A 19,688-nucleotide genomic window follows, 5' to 3' on the forward strand; every position below is an offset into this window, starting at 1 on the left:
ACAGTTACCTCTCATCACCTTTATATTGCCTGCAGTGTTTTAATTAGGCCCAAAAACTGATCTCAGATTAGGATTTTTCTTTTCATAAATGTAATTAAATGCAGTCCATTGATTTGTTTAGGTTTAATGCAAAATGTATCTTTTGTCAATCTTTAGAACAACATTTTCAGAAAGCTGTAATGTACTATTAAGCCTTCAACAACTCAGATTCATTGTGCTGTGAACAGTGTCATTCCACATAAATGCACTCTGGCTATTTTTCTTTACATGATCAAATCGGAAAAAAAATGTGTTAAATGATGCAGGTCACTCTTGAAGCAGCTAACATCAAGGGTTCCTAACTGATTTTAAACACGGATTTTTAAAAACGCGTGTGTGTGGCAGGAAGGAGCCATGGCTGGAGAGGCTGTACCACAGCTGTCAGCGGCTGGAGAAGCGCGAGGGCGGGGCTGTGTCTCGCGCCCTGGAGAAGCGTGAGGGCGGGGCGGTGTCCCGCGCCCTGCTGAAGACGGAGGCCGTACTCTGGCAGTGGGCGGTGTGGGAGGCAGCCCAGTTCACTGTGCTCTCCAAACTGCGCACTCCTCTGGGACGAGCACAAGACACCTTTCAGACCATCGAAGGTCTGTGCAGGGGGCCTCTTCTCTGTGGTTTATTTGGTCACTCGTGTCAGGGGCCTCTTCTCTAGGTTTATATGGTTACACTTACAGCATCAGCGTTTTCCAGGCAGTTAGTGTAACCACTGTCTAACCACACAGAACAGAGTAGGTGGATAAGGCCTGGGAAGCCCTAGTCTGCATTAGCATTACAGAAAAGGTCAGAGACAGGACTGATTTAGGATTTGTCATGTGTAGATTAAACATAACAAATGTGGAGAATCTGAAATCAACATAAACAAACACTCAGAACTGTGCATATCTCCCCTGTGCTCACCCGCCCACCACACACATTTTGTTTTATGTTTGTTTAATCTGATTTTGAATTGGATATGGGATAAAGAGTCTTCTCTACAACTGATGAGTCCCTCATGGATTTTCTGCTGTCATCACTGAGACGTGGCAATTGGCTGCTGGGCCTTCAGTGAGACTTGGTGCGTCTCACCCCCGTGCAGGCATGATCCGCAGCCTGGCGGCCCACGGGCTGAACAGCGAGCAGGAGCTGGGCCAGTGGAGTGGGGGCGAGAGTGACGAGGGCCACCACACCAACCAGCTGCGCCTGGCCCTACTGCTGCAGTTCCTGGAGGACCTGGAGAAGCTCATGTACAACGCCTACGAAGGCTGCGCCAATGCGCTCACTGCGCCACCCAAGGTAATGCCTGGCACCTGAACACACACTGCACCAGTCTCGGTGGTGGTGGTGGTGGTTTGTTTATTAAAATGTTTATTTTACTAAAACATGGTTTTCACAGTGAAACTTGAAATTCAGTCCAGTCAGTAAGATTGGCCACTTCTAAATGAGTATTTAATGTATTGGGGGCATGTTAAAAATTAATTAATGAAAATCAGCATTTTTCTTAAACTCTGAGGTAACGTTTACAGGTTTAACATGCGGACTAACCAGCCTCCAGCTCTTCCTGAGTGACACTGACGTGTTTGTCCGTCTTCCCCACCATGTTTCACTGCTCAGGGCATCAGGACGTTTTTCTACACCAATCGTCAAACATGCCAGGACTGGCTGACCAGGATCCGTATGGCGCTGATGAGGGTGGGGCTTCTGTCCGGCCAGCCGGCTGTCACGGTCCGCCATGGCTTCGATCTGCTGGCAGAGATCAAGAACAGCAATGCGCAGGTCAGGCCCTGCCCACCGTCCCGCCCCTGCATTGTGATGCTCCGCCTCCTGCCCCAGCCATCATGCTCTGCCCCCAACCTTTTTTAAAAAATCCATTTCCTTCTGACTACTTCACGGATAACATTTTGAGAGAAATTTTTAGCTAATAAAAAAGTTCATTAAAATCTTGCAGTCGTTTTTAAACGCCTAAACCCAGAAACAGAAGTTTGGGGGTTTTGGTGGAACAAAAGACCAGGCGAATGCATTCTGTTGAAGGTTAATCAAGACTTGGTTTCTAGATTCGAAAGCGAGAAGTAAAGTGTTCATCTCAGTACCCATGCACTAATGCAGACTCTCAGCAGGGCCAGACTAGACCTGGACTCCACTCCCGCCAAATTTCTAAAAATGCTCTTCTGAAATCAGGAGAGCTGAATGCATTATGCTTGTGGCGTTGCTGGTTTAATGCCGGTTGTGCTGCTCCTGCAGGGTCCTGAGCTGGAGGTCCCTGTCACCATGCTGGTGGAGGCTCTGTGTGAGCTGCGCTGTCCCGAGGCCATCCAGGGCCTGGCTGCCTGGAGCCTGGCTAATATGGGCAAGAGTCTGGCCTGGGTGGGCTCCGTGGGACTCCAGGCAGAGGGCCGGTGAGTTAAGCAGTGCTGCTTTCACCACCTTTGAGCCATACGGGGTTGTCTCTTCTGGCCTGTGGCGGCAGGTGTGCTGGGAGCCGTCCTCAGCTCACTAATGAAGAGTTCTCCAGTGCTTTTATTGCTCAGTTGGTGCACCTGGTCCATCAGATGAAGAAGGTACTGATATTTAAAGTTCATGTGTTGAGTGAGGGTAGACCACACCGATCTCTGCGGTGCTGGTGGACTGAGATACTCCAGCTTTAAGGTTTCCCGGAACCCAACGCGCTCTGCTCAAACATGAGCTAATTACGAAGCCCTCTGTAAGGTGTGTGGGAGCGCCGGGCCGCCGGGAATAATCCAGTGGTTCACAGCTTAGATGTGGGAGGAGACGTGGCACACTGCTCTTTGCCCAGCTGTGTGTGTGGGTGTGGGTGTGTGTGGTCACAGGTTTGAGAAGGCTGCGCTGGAGTATCAGGAGCAGTTGTGTGCTGTCACAGGGGTGGACTGCTCCATCAAAGGCTTTGATGGGTCTTTACTGAAGCTCACCAACCCCAGCCCAGGAAACGGCACCAGCCCCAAGCACACATGCAGTGGTGTGTCCTCAGGAACAAAACACACACACACACACACACACACGTGTGCGCACACAAACACACGCGCCCAAACATTAAATATCTCCTCTCCCCATCTCCACATATTACTGTGTCTAGGAGACGGCAGGAAGACTGTGCTGCTGAAGTCAAGTGAGTGTTCACCGGAGGTACTCAACTTCCTGGCCAACAAGGCATGCGATTGCTATGTGGCCCTGGGCGACTGGTCCTCCGTGCAGGAGTGGCAGGCCAGTATGCAGACCCTCAAAAAGAACAGCAGCACCTCCTCCGCCCTCAGCCTCAAGACAGACTTCAACTACATCAAGTGAGCGGCGCTGGGACTGGTTTGACAGCTAGAGTTTCAGGCCAAGCCCTAGTAAAGGGGTTAAATGTGTAATTTAATCCTAAAAGGATCATAGCTAGGATTCATTTACAAAACATCACGCGTTAATCTTTAAGGTTGCAGCAAATACAATGGGCAAAAATCACTTTTTATAAAAATGGTTCTGTCGTGAAGCAGTGTTGGATTAGTTGAAACATTTGGTTGTTGAATGTCGTACCTAAGAGATGCTATTATGTAATTCTGGGGTGTGTGTGTGTGTGTGTGTGTGTGTGTGTGTGTGTGTGTGTGTGTGTGTGTGTGTGTGTGTGTGTGTGCGCGCGCGCGTGTGGTCTACAGGGCTCTGAGCAGGTTTGAGGATGGCGATTTCCCCGAATGCCGTGCTCAGCTGGAGCTTCTACCTGGAGAAGACTACGGCCTCCGCAACTCCACCACAAAGGACAAGCTAGGTACGTTATAGCCGCTACGTACGCCTAAGTTACAATCACTACGTTACGACTACTATGTACGTTTACGTTGAGATGTTGTGTATCAGCCTCCCTGGTATGCAAATATCGGCATTGAAAACCACTCATGTTGGCCGAGTACTAATAATAGCGTGCGTGTGTGTCTGTGTAGACCTGAAGAGACTCTTACCTGCTGTCCTGAGCCCTGATCCATCGGAACTGCAGAAGGCCATTGAGGTGCAGCTGCTGAGGGGGGCCGTGGGAGCCATCATGTCCGCCAGCCACGAGCCGGACCAGAAAGCCCAGCCTTCATCGGAGTACGTGTGCCCCGCCCGTCGCTCTGTGGAGTTTCGCCACTGAATGTGGGACTGAGGGGAAACACATTACGTAGCAGGGCATGGCTGTTTGTTTCCTGGCTGTCCGCCAATCTCCTGGCATCCACGTAAAACGGAGCCCTGCTTGTGGAATCAGCCCTTTTGTTGGGGTGAACTGGAGCCCGTCGGATGGTTTTCTTCTTTTTACCAAATCATGCTGCCATAGAGTCTTGCCAAGGCTGGAATTCACCACCTTTTCTTCAGCCAGTCTGCATTTAGCCATCTTCAACCCTGCAAAGCCTGTACTGCGTGCGTATGTCCGTGACTGTGACATTCACGGATCTTTTTCCCTCCACCCCTGGCTCAGGACTCTGATGAAGTACCTGAAGCAGACAGGACGTATTGCCCTGGGCCCTCTGCGCCTGTCCACGCTGACGCTGGCTGACACGTTGCCCACCCTCAACACCTTGCAGCTCTACTGTGCCAGCGCCCTGGAGACCTCGGTCTGCGGCCAGCAGCCCCCGGAGGTCAGCCCGCACCCACACACTGGCCGGCGGGCCCAAGCTCCGCCTGTCACCTCCTGCTCCTCCTCCTCTGCCACTCTGTGCCTAGGAGCTTTGCAGACCAGTTCAAACAGCAGGATTTTGCTCATTTACATAAAGCCAAAACAAATTGACAGACATTCTCTTAAACATCCTGCCCCAATTCGGAACTCTGCTCTTGTGGTGCAACCTGAGTACCGCTGTTGGGAGCATTAAAAAACATTTGACCACCCAAAGAGGTGGACTTGTTTAAGATTCTAAGCTTCTCAGGTTCCAGCTGAAGTTTAGAAACGTGTGTAACACATTCATTCAAACCAAACTAACTCACCATACATTCTGTCTCCCTCTCTTAGAGTTCCTAATGTTCTGTGGTATTTCTTACACATCACCCCCTCTCTGTGTCTGTCTCTGTCTAGGACTGCCTGATACCTCTCTTCAGTGAAGCTTTGACCACCTGTAAACAGCAGGACGTCCAGCCCTGGCTGCATGCTCTCCGCTACACCATCTTCCAGAGGGAGCTCTTCAAGCTCAGAGGTAGCTGGCAGATGTTCTACAGACGCACATACTCCCCAACAGGGGTCGCCTGCGTGGAGAGATGCAGTAGCTCAGCGGGGCCGAGCTTCACACCAGGACCTGTAACCAGGATGCCTGTCATTCTTGGTTCGATGCCCTGTTGGGGAGGTGTACTGGAAGGGCAGTATGTTGGCCAACAGCTGCCTTGTGCTCATAAACTGTTGCTTGTGTAGGTTCCTCAGGCACTGTGGACTCCCACTTGATGGAGCTATGTCTGACAGCGGTCAAGTTTGCCCGTAAGCAGGGCAACATCGCCCTGGCATCCCGACTGCTGGCCCAGTGCAGCAAACCCACAGTCGACGACTTGGAGACTTCTGACCTGGCACACAGCTTCAGGCAGCTGTCGCTAGAGGGCGCTGTGGGCGAGGAATGGGGACCAGAGTTGAAGATGGAGAGGGCTAAAGTTCTGTTCGCTGCAGGTGAGTCTGCTCGGCCTGGCCGTTTGTGCGGGGGGCGTGGCTTCCCCTCCCTGTCCTACGGACCCCGTGACGTGCGTGTTTTTACACCCCACTGAACTCCTCAGGTCATTCTTAAGCACCTCCCGTGTGCTTTTAAAACAAGCGTGCTGCTCTGTGATATTCCCCTCCCCGCTGTCACCAGGGCAATCGATGGCCGCCATGGAGACGCTGAGCTCGTGTGCGCTGGCGTACTGCCGCTCAGGGAAGTGCGAGCGGGCCGCGTCCCGCTCCGTGCTCACGCTCTGCAAGTGGCTGCTCGCTGACTGGAAAGAGCTCACGCCGCAGCTGAAGCAGGCGGTGAAGAAGAACACAGGCTCCGCCCCTGCCCCTGGCTCCGCCCTCTCCGCTCTCAGCAAGAACGTCGCCGGCCTGCTGGAGCTGCCGGTGGAGGAGCAGGGTCTGCCTCCCATCACCACAGAGACCACAGGTATTGGCACTGAATTACTGGAGTGTTTCACATGGCATGAATGTTTTATTTCAGACATGTAATGGTTTTATGTCCTGGCACTGGCACTTCTTTGCTGATGTTGGTGTGTTTAACTGGTACAATCCATAGTCTGTTTACATACGAGAATTCAGATATGGATTTCGGAGCATAGCCATATCCCGTCTCCTTGAGCCTATGAAATTCCATGGGGCAGTGGTAGCTCAGTGGTTAAGGTACTTGACTTGTAATTGGAAGGTTGCTGGTTCAATCTCCACCACTACCAAGTTGCCACTGTTGGGCCCCTGAGCAAGACCCTTAACCCTCAATTGCTCAAGTTGTACTCATATGTCATAATTGTAAGTCACTTTGGATAAAAGCGTCAGCTAGATGCCGTAAATGTAAATCAGATCAGCAGTGTTTTCATCGTCAGACCAGCACTGTGTGTCTATAATTTCCATTTCTTTCTTTTTGCTAGTAAGTGTAGGTGTTGGGGAGGCGGACTTTGTCCTGGGCCAGCTGTACCAGCTGTCTGCTAGCCAGGCCCCTGAGGTAGCCAAAGCCTGGGCTGCGCTAGCCAGCTGGACCTATAGATGGGGTCGGAAGGTTGTGGACAACGCCAGGTGTGTGTGTGTGTGTGTGTGTGTGTGTGTGTGTGTGTGTGTGTGTGTGTGTGTGTGTGTGTGTGTGTGTGTGTGTGTGTGTGTGTGTGTGTGTGTGTGTGTGTGTGTGTGTGTGTGTGTGTGTGTGTTGAAGTCCGTTATATATTGTAACATGTGATTTGGAGCATTAATGTTTTTGAACCTTCCAGTCAAGGTGAAGGGGTTCCTCTGCTCCTGGGGGAGAAGAAGGAGGTCGAGGAGTTGCTTCCATCTGGCACCAGTGAGGAGGAGAAGGAGACCATCTTCAGCATTCTGGGCCAGGCCATGTGTCGCCCAGCTGGGATCCAGGTGAGCGCTGGGGGTCGGGTGCCCAGGGAACCAGAACACTGAGGAGCTTGTTGGCACAAAATGTGGGCTATGAAACAGACGTCAGTACACGTTGGATAGGCCAGTTTCTGTTCAGTGTGTGTTTGTGACCACCTGCCCCCCAGGACGAGGACATGGCCTTGCAGAACGAAGAGGACGAGGAAGACGACATGGTGGACGTGATCTGGAGGCAGCTGCTGGGCTCGTGTGCATGGCTGGCGGAGGCCGAGGACGGCGTGATGGAGGGGCTGATCAGGGTGTGGAGGCGGGTGGTGGACCGCGTCTTCAGCCTCTACCGCGTCTCCTGCAGGGCCTACTTTACCTTCCTCAAGCTCAACGCTGGGCAGGTCAGCAGTGTTCGGCAGCGCTGAGGTACGCCTCGCTGTGTCTCGAGTGTCACTGATGTGCGTGTGCCGCGCAGGTGCCCGTCAACGAGGACGACCCCAAGCTGCTGCTTAACAGCCAGGGCCGCAAGCAGAGCAGCGATGACGTGATCGTCATGGCGACGCTGCGCCTCCTGCGCCTGCTGGTGAAGCATGCCGGCGAACTGAGGGAGGGGCTGGAGCTCGGCCTGGCGGCCACGCCCACTGCCCCCTGGAGAGGTGAGCTCTGCCCCCTCGTCTCGCATTGATCAAGTTTTTAGCTGCAAAGCCCTCAAGGGGGTGCTGTTCGCACCCTGGTAGCGTTTGCCTCCGTCCCTGAGAGAGCGTAAATGGTGAGGTGTGTGTGTGTGTGTGTGTGTGTGTGTGTGTGTGTGTGTGTGGCCTCTTAAGGCATCATCCCCCAGCTGTTCTCCAGGCTCAACCACCCGGAGGGATACATCCGCCAGAGTATCTGCAGCCTGCTGTGCCGTGTGGCCCAGGACTCGCCCCACCTCATCCTCTACCCTGCTATTGTAGGCTCCATCTCCCTCGGGGGAGAAGCCCAGGCTGCAGGTGCGCTACACCCGTCCCCCTCACAGAAGCTGTTCAGCATGACAACGCTGACGGTGATGATTCGGTGACTCTGATTGTTCTGATGTGGTGATTCGGTTCATTTGTCACACAATCCTTGTGCTCAGCTGGTCTGGGTCTCTGAGGACGCCGTGTGAGTTCTGCGGATAGGCTTGACCACCTTAAGTGGGCATTTTGAGCATTTGAAAAGCATTTCTGCAATATATTTTCTCCATCTGCGATGTCCGTGTGTGTGTGTTTGTGTGTGTGGAGCAGGCAGCAAGCTGCCGTCAGCTCTGCCCACCCTGCTGGGTACCATGCAAGATGAGGCGCTCTGTGGGACTGGCAGCCAGCCAGGCAGCGCGCCTGCCTCCCAGGAGAGTGGCCGTGCAGAGGAACTGGGTCCCTGCTCCAGCGAGGATCAGGCCATGATGCAGGACTGCTACAGCAAGATCGTGGACACGCTGTCCTCCGGCAACCCCACCATGGTGCTGCAGGTGGGTTCTGTGGCCGGCTGGCCGTCTGAGCACGGGGCAGAAGGCGGGGGGGTTGGGCAGGGTGGGATTGCTGCCTGTCTGATGATACTGGGGTGTGTGTGTGTGTGTGTGTGTGTGCGCGCAGGTGCAGGTACTGGTGGGGGAGCTGCGGCGCGTCACTCTCCTGTGGGACGAGCTCTGGCTGGGGGTCTTGCAGCAACAGCACATGCACGTCCTGCGCAGGATCCAACAGCTCGAGGACGAAGTCAAAAGGGTGCAGAACAACAACACACTGCGCAAGTACGACCTCCACCCGTGTAGTCACTCCATCTGTACTACACACCTCCGCAGCCTCCACCCGTGTAGTCACTCCATCTCGACTATACAACACTTTCGGGGGGGTTTTTTTGGCCATCCAGGGCCATTTTACAACTGAGCGAGAAACGTTTGTTTGTTTGTTGACTCCACACAACAGTTTTGCGCAGACTTTTTCAGCCTGTAGAAAATCAAGCCTTCCAGGCGTGGCTACGGTCTGACTGCTGTCACTCGGCTGTCCTACGTGCTGGGCCGCTCCCGAGCGGCCTCTCGTCTGACTGCGTCTCTCTGCCACCGGGTGGTGCTGTCCTAGGGAGGAGAAGGTTGCCATCATGCGGGAGAAGCATTCCGCCCTCATGCGGCCGGTGGTGTTCGCCCTGGACCACGTGCGCACAATCACGGCCGCCGCTGCGGAAACGCCACACGAGACCTGGTTCCAGGAGACATATGGGGAGGCCATCCGTAGCGCGCTGGAGAGGCTGAGGAGTCCGCTCAACCCGGCCAACCCTGCCAGCAGCTGGGTGCCTTTCAAACAGGTCGGGGCTCGTGTGTGTGTGTGTGTGTGTGTGTGTGTGTGTGTAGTACAGTACTGGTGGATATATTCAGACTGCCCACAGAACCTGCCCTCATTCAGTATTCATGCCCCCGGTCCCATCCTAGATCATGTTGAGTCTGCAGCAGCGAGCGCAGAAGCGTGCCAGCTACCTCCTGCGGCTGGACGAGATCAGCCCACGTCTGGCCTCCATGAGCAGCACAGAGATGGCACTCCCGGGGGAGGTGTCAGTCACCGATGCCATCACCATCCAGAACGTGGGCAACACAATCACCATCCTACCCACCAAGACCAAGCCCAAAAAGCTCTATTTCCTTGGGTCTGATGGCCGGAACTACCCTTACCTGTTCAAAGGTGAGGAGAGATGTCTGATGGTTTCAGAAATCGCCCTGGTCATTAGTTCGTCTGTAATTGGATTCTCTCTCTCTTTCTCTCTACCCCAACCCCCCCCCACCCCGCCAGGCTTGGAGGACCTACACTTGGACGAGAGAATCATGCAGTTTCTCTCCATTGTCAACACCATGTTCACCAAGGTGAACCAGCAGGAGAGTCCGCGCTTCCACGCGCGCCACTACTCCGTGACGCCACTGGGCACGCGCTCCGGCCTCATCCAGTGGGTGGATGGTGCCACGCCCCTGTTTGGCCTCTACAAGCGTTGGCAGCAGCGTGAGGCTGCGCTGCAGACGCAGAAGGTCTGTGACACGCCTGGAGATCTAAAATGCTGAATGTAGAATGTGCTGGAAAGTTTTGGCACGTCCTCCGCAACATTTGTCTCGGGCTGACAGCGTGCTGGGACGCAGCCTCTTATCTTTATAGATCTACTTCTCTTTTTCAGGCCCAGGACTCCTTTCAGCAGCCCCAGAACCTGCCTGTGGTGCCCCGCCCCAGCGAGCTCTACTACAGCAAGATTGGCCCGGCGCTGAAAGGGGTGGGGCTCAGCCTGGACGTGTCTCGCCGCGACTGGCCGCTCAGCGTCATGAGAGATGTGCTGCGTGAGCTGATGGAGGCCACGCCCCCCAACCTGCTGGCAAAGGAGCTTTGGTGCTCGTGCACAACACCCAGCGAGTGGTGGAGGGTCACTCAGGTAAGCACAGGCCTCGCACGAGTAGCACCTTGGGTGACGTGGGCGTGTGTTACACGTTTTTAGCTCACGTCTACTGATCTGGCCTGTCTGGCGGGGTCTCGGATGTTGCACACGGTACCAGTAGATTGTGTGTATCGAGAGCAAACATCCGATAGTCAGAGTAGTTTCCTCTTCTGTTATCTGCAGGGTTTTAACTTACAAAATGAAAATAATTGACTAGCACAGAGCAGCACTGCTGTCTTTTCACAAAATGTTTGACCGTAGTGGGAGGAGAAGCACTGAGGAACTGTTGGAACAGTGCCGTCCCCTGGTTCAGTTGGGCTACTTTAAAATATCCTTTTTAATTTTTAAATCTTTTTGGACAGTCGTACGCGAGGTCGACAGCTGTGATGTCAATGGTGGGCTACATCATCGGATTAGGCGATCGTCACCTGGACAACGTGCTGATCGACATGACGACAGGCGAAGTGGTGCACATAGACTACAATGTCTGCTTCGAAAAAGGTTGGTCCGAGTAGTTCCCCTTTTGAAGGCCTTGCAGTATCTCGTGTTGGTGTTTGGACAGATATATGATGCATTGTGTTGGGATTTGCAGGGAAAAGCCTCAGGGTTCCAGAGAAGGTTCCCTTCCGTATGACACACAACATCGAGACAGCTTTAGGAGTCACAGGAGTGGAGGGAATCTTCAGACTGTCCTGCGAACAGGTCAGAAAACAGCTCTGGAAAAAGTCATACAGCGATATTAACAGGATGATGAGTACTTTAAAAAATAATAATAATAATACAGTTGGTTGCTTGACCACGCAAGGTGGCGCGAACCTTCTGGGCAACGAATCCCAGAAGGTTCTGGAACAGGTATTCACTAGATACAGGAGTATAGGACTAATCTGGCCATTTAGCTATGAAGTCAGTGCATTGTCACCATAATGACAGAATTCAGTTGTTCGTGACCGCCCTGTCGAACGGCGCGGTGTGGAGAACAGCTGTGTGAACACGGGGTCTCTGTGCAGGTGGTCCAGATGATGCGCCGTGGCCGGGAGACCCTGCTCACCCTGCTGGAGGCCTTCGTGTACGACCCCCTGGTGGACTGGACGGCCGGGGGCGAGGTGGGCTTTGCCGGGGCCGTGTACGGAGGGGGTGGCCAGCAGGCGGAGAGCAAGCAGAGCAAGCGGGAGATGGAGCGGGACATCACGCGCAGCCTCTTCTCCTCCCGCGTGGCCGAGATCAAGGTGAGACTGCGCTCTGCTGGGTTTCCTCTGGGCCTGTCGGCTTGCGCTAACTGTCCGTTACACGCGTGTCGTGCCCGCAGGTGAACTGGTTTAAGAACCGCGATGAGATGCTGGCGGTTGTGCCACAGCTGGAGCTGGCTGTGGAGGAGTACCTGACTCTGCAGGAGCAGCTCAGCCAGGTGGAGAAGGCGCAAGGCAAGCTGACAGAGGAGATGGAGTTCCTGGAGGGTGCGGAAGGCCGGGCCGACCACCCCGTCCACACGCTGGAGCACAGGTCGGCACAGGCATTGGGAGTAACTCCACTGTGGTGTGATCAGAAAAGCCAATAAAGCAGTGATTTTCATCTGTATTACGACCCATTTTATAAAGAGGCAAACTACACACACACCCGCGCGCATTCTCCGTAATACTGTCTCAAAGTTTTACATTTGTCCTGAAGGCTTCCTTATTTTTAGTTAGCATTCACCCCCTTCATCTCCCTCCCCCAGGTACTCGGAGCACACCCAGCTGCAGTCGAGGCAGAGGACCGTCCAGGACGCCATCCAGAGCAAGCTGTCTGACCTGGACCAGTGGATCTCTCAATACCAAGCTGCCTTCACCAGCCTGGAGGCTACCCAGCTTGCCAGCCTGCTACAGGAGATCAGCAGTCCCATAGATTTAGGTATTATTGTCTCTAGCCATGTCCACCAAGTGAGAAATTATTATTTAACTTGATCTCTGTAAAATCTGATTTCAGGTCTTACCCATCATGGGTAGGGCACCTGCATACAGGCATCATGTGTGTACGTGCTGAATTTATTTATTTTTTGGTCCCCCCCCGGGTGTGCAGGGCCGCCCAGCTACGTCCCGGCGACGGCCTTCCTCCAGAACGCGGGCCAGTCACACCTGATCAGCCAGTGTGAGGCGCTGGAGGCGGAGGTGAGCGGTCTGCTACAGCAGCGGCGCTCGCTGCTCCGCGGCTGCCTGGAGCACCTGCACAGCTACGCCACGGTGGCTCTGCTGTACCCGCGCGCCGTGCTCCACCGACACCGCACGTACGCCTGGAAGCAGTGGATGGAGGAGCTGGTGCGCGACATGACGGCCGAGCGATGCCAGGCCGTCTATCACCAGTGAGTGGGCTCGCGCCACCCACCCCACCCCCCAAACCACACACATTCTAATACCCTCCAGGGTTTTTTGTTTGTTTGTTTGTTTGTTTGTTTGTTTAAAAGCTTTTTACAACAGTAAACAGACTCCAGAGCAATTTCTGGAGGATGGTCCAGCAGGAGAGCCAGTCAATCAATCAGATAATCAGCCTCTGCAGCGAGCGTCTGGATTAGGTCAGTATGTTGATATGAGGCTCTTCCGCACCGTGTCCAGCTACGAGATGCAGTTCGCCCCCCAGCCGCCGGCCGCCAGCGTGCAGTTCCTGTCCAGCGTGGAGATGGCCCTGCAACACCACGTGGCCGAGACCAACACGCGCCTCCTGCGGCAGGCGGAGCGGCTGAAGGCAGAGGGCGCCAGCGTGCCCGTGTGCGAGGAGCAGCTACAGGAGATCGAGCGCTGCATCAAGGTCTTCCTGCACGAGGACGTCGAACTCGCCTCCTTCAGCCTGGCTGGGATCATCGTCTCCGCACTCTGCGCCCTGACCAGGTGTGTGTGTGTGTGTGTGTGTGTGTGTGTGTGGGCACCTTTTTCCTTCTCTCGCATTCTTTCCGAGTGTGTATGAAATTATTTTATGACCTGTTTGTGACCCAGGTAGTTTAAAAAAAAAAAAAGTCTGTCAGGGCAGTCTGGACTCTTGATGTCCTGCTGGCCGAGTTTTTGACCTGGATTTTCCGCGCCATTCTAGGCGGAACCTGGTGATGGAGGGCGCGGCGGCGAGTGCGGGCGAGCAGCTGGTGGAGCTGACGTCGCGCGACGGCTCCTGGTTCCTGGAGGAGCTGTGCAGCATGAGCGGCAACGTCACGTGCCTGGTGCAGCTGCTGAAGGAATGCCGGCTCCAGTCCTGCGACCTGGACGTGTTGGGCCCCGCCCACACCTCGCAGGCCGTCTACCTGGCCAACGGCGTCTACACCTGTCTGCAGGTGAGGGGGCAGGCGGCTTCAGGATTATGATCTGTGATGATCCTAATTTGGATCCTAATCACATTTATTTAGATTGTGTCTTTCTGAAATCTAATACCACTGCGCACAAAGCGAGAGACCCCTCATCGTCTTTTGCAGGAGCTCAACACCAACTTTCGTCAGATCATCTTCCCGGAGGCTCTGCGCTGCATGCTGAAAGGCGAGAGCACTCTGGAGACCATGCTAGCCGAGTTGGACTCCCTCATCGAGCAGTGCGCCGACGGGGTTTCCCTGCAGGGGCTGGGCGAGGCCCTGCAGACTCACCTCCGGAACGCAGCCATGGGGCTGGACGAAGACACAGACGCACACTACTTGGAGGTCACCAGGTAACGGCTGTGTTGTTCATTTCACTTGTGAAAGCCAGTCCACCAGAGCCCATCTTTTTGTTTAGAGAGGTGTGTGTGTGTGTGTGTGTGTGTGTGCGTGCGCACGCGTTTCAGGGTGTTGCGTGTCCAGTACTCTGAGCTGATCCAGCCACGGACCCTGGAGGGCGCAGTACAGGACACTCCGAAAATGAGTGCAGGCCAGATGCTGCTGGTGGCATTTGACGGGATGTTCGCCCAGCTGGAGACTGCATTCGGGCTGCTGGTTGAGAAGGTGATTCCTGCATGCACAGCAGGGCAGGAGGAAGGAAAGGAACGATAGCTTTGCTCATGTTGGATAACTGCACGTCCGCCCCCCCCCCCCCCCCCCCCCCCGCAGCTGAACTCCATGGATGTGCCAGCCGCCTGGAGGAAGGTGGACGTTATCCGCGAGGCGCGGGCCACGCAGGTCCACTTCTTCGACCGTGTGCAGACCCGGCAGGTCCTGGAGGAGATCTTCTTCCTGAAGAGGCTCCAGACCATCCGCGACTTCTTCCGCCTGTGCGCCTCCTTCGCGCAGACGCTGTCTGGTAGGTCTGCCCCCTCTGCCTTCCCACACCCTCGCTGAGCTCCGTTTGCCTTGGCAGTCGGAAGGGAACGAGTTGAAAACGGAGTAGCGTGAGGAACACGTGATCATCTGATCTCCAGGGCGTGTTACTGAAGGTCCTGGCGTGAGGGATGCGTGCGACAGTATGCCTGACCCCGTTTGTCTTCCCCAGGCTCATGTCCCGCTCCCGCCGACGACCCGCCGCCGTCCAACGGCCCCGTCCCCCTAGCCAAGGCCGGGTATCGCGGCTCGACCGTGGTCAGCGAGGACCAGATGACGCGGCCGATCAAGGCCTTCACGGCGGACTTCGTGAGGCAGATGCTGATGGGGCTGCCCACGCAGGCCCTGGGCCTGGCCCTGTGCAGCGCCCTCAGCGCCCTCGGAGCCGACCTCGTCGCCCAGGTCGAGGCCAAGGACTTCGGCGCCGAGGGCAAAGTCTCGCTGGACGACCTGTGCAAGAAGGCGGTGGAGCAGGGAGTCCAGGCAGGCCGCCTGTCCCAGCTGCTGCTGAACAGGGCCACCGTGCTGGCCAGCTCCTACGACACGGCCTGGAAGAAGCTGGACCTTGTGCGCCGCCTAGAGGTCAGCGTAGATGCCTGCAAGGTCAGCCTGCAGAGGGCCCAGCTGCACATCGCCATGTTCCAGGTAAGAAAGAGGCCTGCAGAAGTGTTTTTAAAAGAAATGCACAAGAACAGACAGGACTCTACCCTGATACTGATTGGTTTAGTAATTGAATTTGGTAATTATGTATTAATAAATTGATGTTTAACCAAACTGTTCAAAGGAAAAAAAAAAAAAGCAAAGGAAAAAGATTTGTTTCGGCGGCATGCTGTGTTTTAATAATTAAAGTTTAGTTAAGTTTCCTCATTGGCAAATGCTACTCCGTCCTGGTGGGTTCTTGGTAGTGTGGGATCAGCTGTGAGCGCTGTAACCCTGATCTGCTGTTCCAGTGGCAACATGAGGACATCCTGGGCTCGCGGCCGCAGCCCATGACCGTCAGCCCTCCTCCCCGCTCCGTGATCCTCAGCAACATGAAGAAGAAGCTCTACAAGCTGAGCCAGGACGAAGCGGCCATCGCCGGCGTTCAGGTTCGACGCCTCGCCCCGCCCCGCCCTTCTGTTTGCGCTCCCCGGCTCACCCGCTAACGTCTTCCTGTTGCTCTGCTGTGTGGGCCTGCAGGAGAAGCTGGCGTCACTAGAGGGCAGCATAGAGCAGAGGCTCAAGTGGGCAGGCGGCGCCAACCCGGCGCTGGCGCCCGTGCTGCAAGACTTCGAGGGCACCATCACCGAGCGCCGCGCCCTGGTGGCGAAGGAGAGCCAGCGCACCAGCCAGGTCACGCTCCTCTGCAGCACGGTGCTGAACTTCGAGGGGCTCCGCACACGCACGACCGAGGCTCTGAACATGGACTCCGCCCTCTTCGACTTGGTGAAGCGCTGCCAGGCCACCTGCTCCTACGCCGCCCAGTTTAGCACCTCCGTCTCCCCACTGGAGCTGCAGCTGCTTCACAGGCTGGTCCGTCAGACCCATCCCCCCCCCCCGGTCTCTGTCTCTGGTCTAAGTATGTGGCTGGTGTGGTGGTGGTGTGATTTGGTGTCTGTCTCCCCAGAACCCAGCGATGGAGCTGTCTGTGGGTGGCCCCGAGTGGCTGGGTTGTGCTCAGAAGCACCTGTCTCAGGAGATGGCCAGTCAGCACAGCCTGCAGGAGGACCGCGAGCAGCAGCTGGATAGCGTGATGGAGACCCTGCAGCTCCTGGTGGACACCATCAAGGGCATCCTGTCCAATCACAACCGCCAGCTGGCTGACGTCAAGCACCTGCTCCGCGCCATGGCTAAGGTGAGTGGCGCGTGACTAACCGGGTGAAGAGAGAACGTGTGTGTTCAGTTGGATCTGTTTGTGTTTTTCCGTTTTAAGCTTTAAATGAGTTTCAAAAATCTTGAACTGCAGACATGACTGATGAGGCACTTTAGTCATTTCTGTAACGTTGAACTAAGCCCTACTTTCATGTCTGGCAGGACGAGGAGAACGCCCTCGCCGAAGGAGAGGAAGTGACCTACCAAGGGAGCGTGCGCCAGTTCCTGTCTGAGTACAAGGAGTGGCAGGACAACGTGCAGATTGTGCTGTTCACTGTTGTGCAGGCCACTGGCCAGGCCCGCGGCTTGGAGCAGGTGGAGATCCTGCAGGAGATCCCAGCCACGCTCACGGAGCTCAAAGCCCAGAGCCAGAGGTGAGGGAAACGGGCGCAGGCAGCTGACCGTGCTGGGCGTCCTGTCCTGTACTTTTGACGCGTTTGTTCTCTCTGGCCCAAGACTGATGGTGTCCTATGGACTCAAGTGGTGAAGTAGGATCGAGTTGTTCTCTTAAATCAGGGGTTCTCAGCCCAGTGACTCCCCCGGGGAAGTCTAGATTCATGTCTGTTCCAATTTCTCATCCGCATGAACCGGGTCATCAGGACTTCAGAGCTCTTGATGACGCTGGTAAGTGTTGGGAGCTGGGAACTTGAAATGAGTACAAACCTGATCTGGCTGTGAGAAAATCACAGGCTCTTGATGCATTCAGCAGTAACTGATGGACAGATGATGACGACAGTGAGTCAGACAGCAGCGAGTGACCATGGTTATCAACTTGTACTGAGCATTGGTTATGGCCGGTCCTGTTTGACCTCCCAGAGTTCTCTGCTCATGTCTCGTTCCTGTGTTCACTGCAGCATCTACAACGGGTTGGTGGCTTTTGCTTCACCGCTCGTTACCGAAAGAGGAAGTGATGGCGCGAGTCCCACGTCAACGGTGCAGACGAGCTTCGCGGCAGGTAGGGCTGGTGGTGATTTTAAAGTAGTGTTTTACTGTTTTTCAATGACTTCTGTTTGTGGTCTCATGGGTTTGGTTTGCTGTCGCTCCTCGGTGGTTGCCCGCACAGCGGTGCGTTGCGGTGCCGTGAAGACCCAGCCCGACAGTATGTCTCAGAACGCCCGCAAAGCCCTTCCTCGGAACTTTGGGACCCCTGCGGACACGCCGCCCAGCACCCTGCTTCCTGCCACCAAAGGCCTGGCCCCAAGCCCCAAAAGAGCCGTCAGGGACCCGAAAACTGGCAGGGGTTCGTCACTCTCCAGTCACCGCTAAACACAGCCTGAAAATGTATCCAAGGGGGAATTTGGATGCAGAAATATTTACAATTTTATATAGTCAGAAGTTCTATACTCAGAACTTCTTTTTTTTTTTTTTTTTTTCCCCCAAATCAAATTTTAGGGCTTCTTCAAACTTAAAAATTCATTATACTGTATATTCCACTACTGTATAAAGTTGTTTGTGTATTTATTTAAAATAATAATAGTAATGGTAACCAAAGAACAGGGTCTTGGAGTTTATGGTCCTCATTGTGTTTTAAGAGCTAACTGGTTTCAGTGCAGCAAATTTGTTTCCAGCCAGACTGCGACGGAGCTGTCTGCCTAGTCTGGTGTAGATTCTTTTGAACGAGCCCAGTAACGACAGGTTTCAGGCTGTGATTTTGTGAATGGTGTGAATGACAGCAGTTTTAGATTTAAACGTTTCTCTCCGTTCAGCTGTACAAGAGAGAAACTCTTACGCTGTGAGTGTTTGGAAGAGAGTGAAGGCGAAACTGGAAGGGAGAGATGTGGACCCTAACCGGAGGATGAGCGTCACTGAGCAGGCATTTCTCTTCTCTTTGACCGTTCCAGTTTTTATTATTATAATCTCTACCAGATTTAGACTGATGCCTTTTAAGGAGTTCTCACATCTGTCTCTCTTCAGGTGGATTATGTCATCAAGGAGGCCATGAACCTGGACAACCTGGCTCAGCTCTACGAAGGCTGGACAGCGTGGGTGTGAAAGGGATCCGTGCAGATCACTTCGGTCCAGCGAGGGTAGAAATCCACCAGAATCCACTGGGTCTGGGGCGATGGAGTCACAGAGCTCCACGCGGGAAAGGGAGGGGTGTAGAGGCCCCCCCCGCACGCCCACACGGGATCTCCGTAGCCCGGCTGCACCCGGCGATCCAGCAACCACCACCGATATGGGTCTGCATCTGTCTCCCTGAGACGTGTGGGGAGCGTACCAAGATGGGGAGGGGGGTGGGGGTTGGCGGGGGGGGACGAAGCTCCCAGCTTGACCTGCCCCCTCCAACCAACCCCTGCATAAACAACGACGATGACGACAATAAAATGTCTGTTAACTATCAACAAGGGGCTCGCTGCAGGGGAACTCTTTGCAGGAAAGTGATTTGGTCCCAGTGTTGCTCTGTTTAGAGCGGAGAGGAGCGGTGTGCCTCTGAACTTCACACAAGAGCAGCAGCAGCAGGAGGGAGACGGGAGTGTCTGGTCCTCTGCTTTTGGATGGCTTGGGGATGGCGCCCTCGTAACAGCTCAGGCTGACGTGGTTCTGGGCAGGTACGGGAGGCTGAGGGCGGAACTCCATTCAAAGCCAGATGGCCGTTGGCAGACCCAAGAGCTCTTAAATCTCTGGACACGTTTGTAATCAAGACTTTTTTTCCTCTCCCCTTTCAGACATTTATTCTAAAGTTATTTTACACGCCTCTAATGTATGTTGCGGATTTCACAGTTCAATGGAAAAAATTGTAAAATGGCAACGGCTTTACAGGGGGAGAGATCGTTTGAGTGTCTGGCAGGAATGAATGATTGCTTCAAGGTGGTAAACGCACTCTTGTGTTTCTCTGATTTGGTGGAAGTATTGAAGGACTAAATGAGGCCTAGTCATAAATCTGAATAGATGTGTTAATCCCCCTCCACCCCTGTTAGTATGCATCTTTACAATTTGTTGTGTGTTGGTATTTTTCTCCCTTTATTAGCGGTTTAGATTGCACCATTTTGACTTGTGTGGAAGTGTATCGTTTGATGCATACTCCCCCACTAAGCTTGTGTTTTACTGCTCTCTTGATCTAGTTTTACATTTTTAGTGGGAGAAATAAACAATGGAGTAATGCAGTGGTGATGGTAAAATAGCATCTTAAAGATTTTACTCTTTTGTTTGGCAAATAAACCTGGACTGAAAAATGTCATTTGTCATCTT

At 54.2% G+C, this 19,688-nt stretch overlaps 1 protein-coding gene across 4 annotated transcripts in view; it reads left to right on the top strand.

The window, feature by feature from the left end:
• The window catches only part of smg1 (SMG1 nonsense mediated mRNA decay associated PI3K related kinase), a 30,399-nt gene extending 10,722 nt beyond the window's left edge, over window positions 1–19,677 (top strand). For all 4 annotated transcript variants that reach the window (XM_081711544.1, XM_081711545.1, XM_081711546.1 and 1 more), the window contains 43 exons: window positions 385–620; window positions 1,109–1,305; window positions 1,624–1,785; window positions 2,251–2,405; window positions 2,838–2,983; window positions 3,101–3,305; window positions 3,660–3,769; window positions 3,939–4,083; window positions 4,448–4,607; window positions 5,039–5,156; window positions 5,369–5,614; window positions 5,796–6,080; window positions 6,556–6,700; window positions 6,889–7,027; window positions 7,171–7,392; window positions 7,467–7,647; window positions 7,819–7,980; window positions 8,254–8,474; window positions 8,599–8,753; window positions 9,082–9,304; window positions 9,429–9,675; window positions 9,784–10,013; window positions 10,157–10,405; window positions 10,771–10,909; window positions 11,001–11,110; window positions 11,416–11,634; window positions 11,715–11,908; window positions 12,123–12,295; window positions 12,464–12,743; window positions 12,994–13,266; window positions 13,466–13,700; window positions 13,839–14,065; window positions 14,180–14,336; window positions 14,442–14,631; window positions 14,821–15,293; window positions 15,599–15,736; window positions 15,828–16,160; window positions 16,255–16,482; window positions 16,662–16,873; window positions 17,354–17,454; window positions 17,563–17,739; window positions 18,206–18,312; window positions 18,414–19,677. In XM_081711544.1, the coding sequence (XP_081567670.1) occupies window positions 385–620; window positions 1,109–1,305; window positions 1,624–1,785; window positions 2,251–2,405; window positions 2,838–2,983; window positions 3,101–3,305; window positions 3,660–3,769; window positions 3,939–4,083; window positions 4,448–4,607; window positions 5,039–5,156; window positions 5,369–5,614; window positions 5,796–6,080; window positions 6,556–6,700; window positions 6,889–7,027; window positions 7,171–7,392; window positions 7,467–7,647; window positions 7,819–7,980; window positions 8,254–8,474; window positions 8,599–8,753; window positions 9,082–9,304; window positions 9,429–9,675; window positions 9,784–10,013; window positions 10,157–10,405; window positions 10,771–10,909; window positions 11,001–11,110; window positions 11,416–11,634; window positions 11,715–11,908; window positions 12,123–12,295; window positions 12,464–12,743; window positions 12,994–13,266; window positions 13,466–13,700; window positions 13,839–14,065; window positions 14,180–14,336; window positions 14,442–14,631; window positions 14,821–15,293; window positions 15,599–15,736; window positions 15,828–16,160; window positions 16,255–16,482; window positions 16,662–16,873; window positions 17,354–17,454; window positions 17,563–17,739; window positions 18,206–18,312; window positions 18,414–18,491 (8,383 nt within the window). In that variant the 3' untranslated portion in view covers window positions 18,492–19,677. The remainder of the gene's footprint in view (window positions 1–384; window positions 621–1,108; window positions 1,306–1,623; window positions 1,786–2,250; window positions 2,406–2,837; window positions 2,984–3,100; window positions 3,306–3,659; window positions 3,770–3,938; window positions 4,084–4,447; window positions 4,608–5,038; window positions 5,157–5,368; window positions 5,615–5,795; window positions 6,081–6,555; window positions 6,701–6,888; window positions 7,028–7,170; window positions 7,393–7,466; window positions 7,648–7,818; window positions 7,981–8,253; window positions 8,475–8,598; window positions 8,754–9,081; window positions 9,305–9,428; window positions 9,676–9,783; window positions 10,014–10,156; window positions 10,406–10,770; window positions 10,910–11,000; window positions 11,111–11,415; window positions 11,635–11,714; window positions 11,909–12,122; window positions 12,296–12,463; window positions 12,744–12,993; window positions 13,267–13,465; window positions 13,701–13,838; window positions 14,066–14,179; window positions 14,337–14,441; window positions 14,632–14,820; window positions 15,294–15,598; window positions 15,737–15,827; window positions 16,161–16,254; window positions 16,483–16,661; window positions 16,874–17,353; window positions 17,455–17,562; window positions 17,740–18,205; window positions 18,313–18,413) is intronic.
• Window positions 19,678–19,688: the final 11 nt, after the last annotated feature.

This window comes from Electrophorus electricus, chromosome 3 (assembly GCF_041902795.1).
Source record: "Electrophorus electricus isolate QZ-2024a chromosome 3, ASM4190279v1, whole genome shotgun sequence".
In the NCBI taxonomy this organism is placed as follows: Eukaryota; Metazoa; Chordata; class Actinopteri; order Gymnotiformes; family Gymnotidae; genus Electrophorus; species Electrophorus electricus.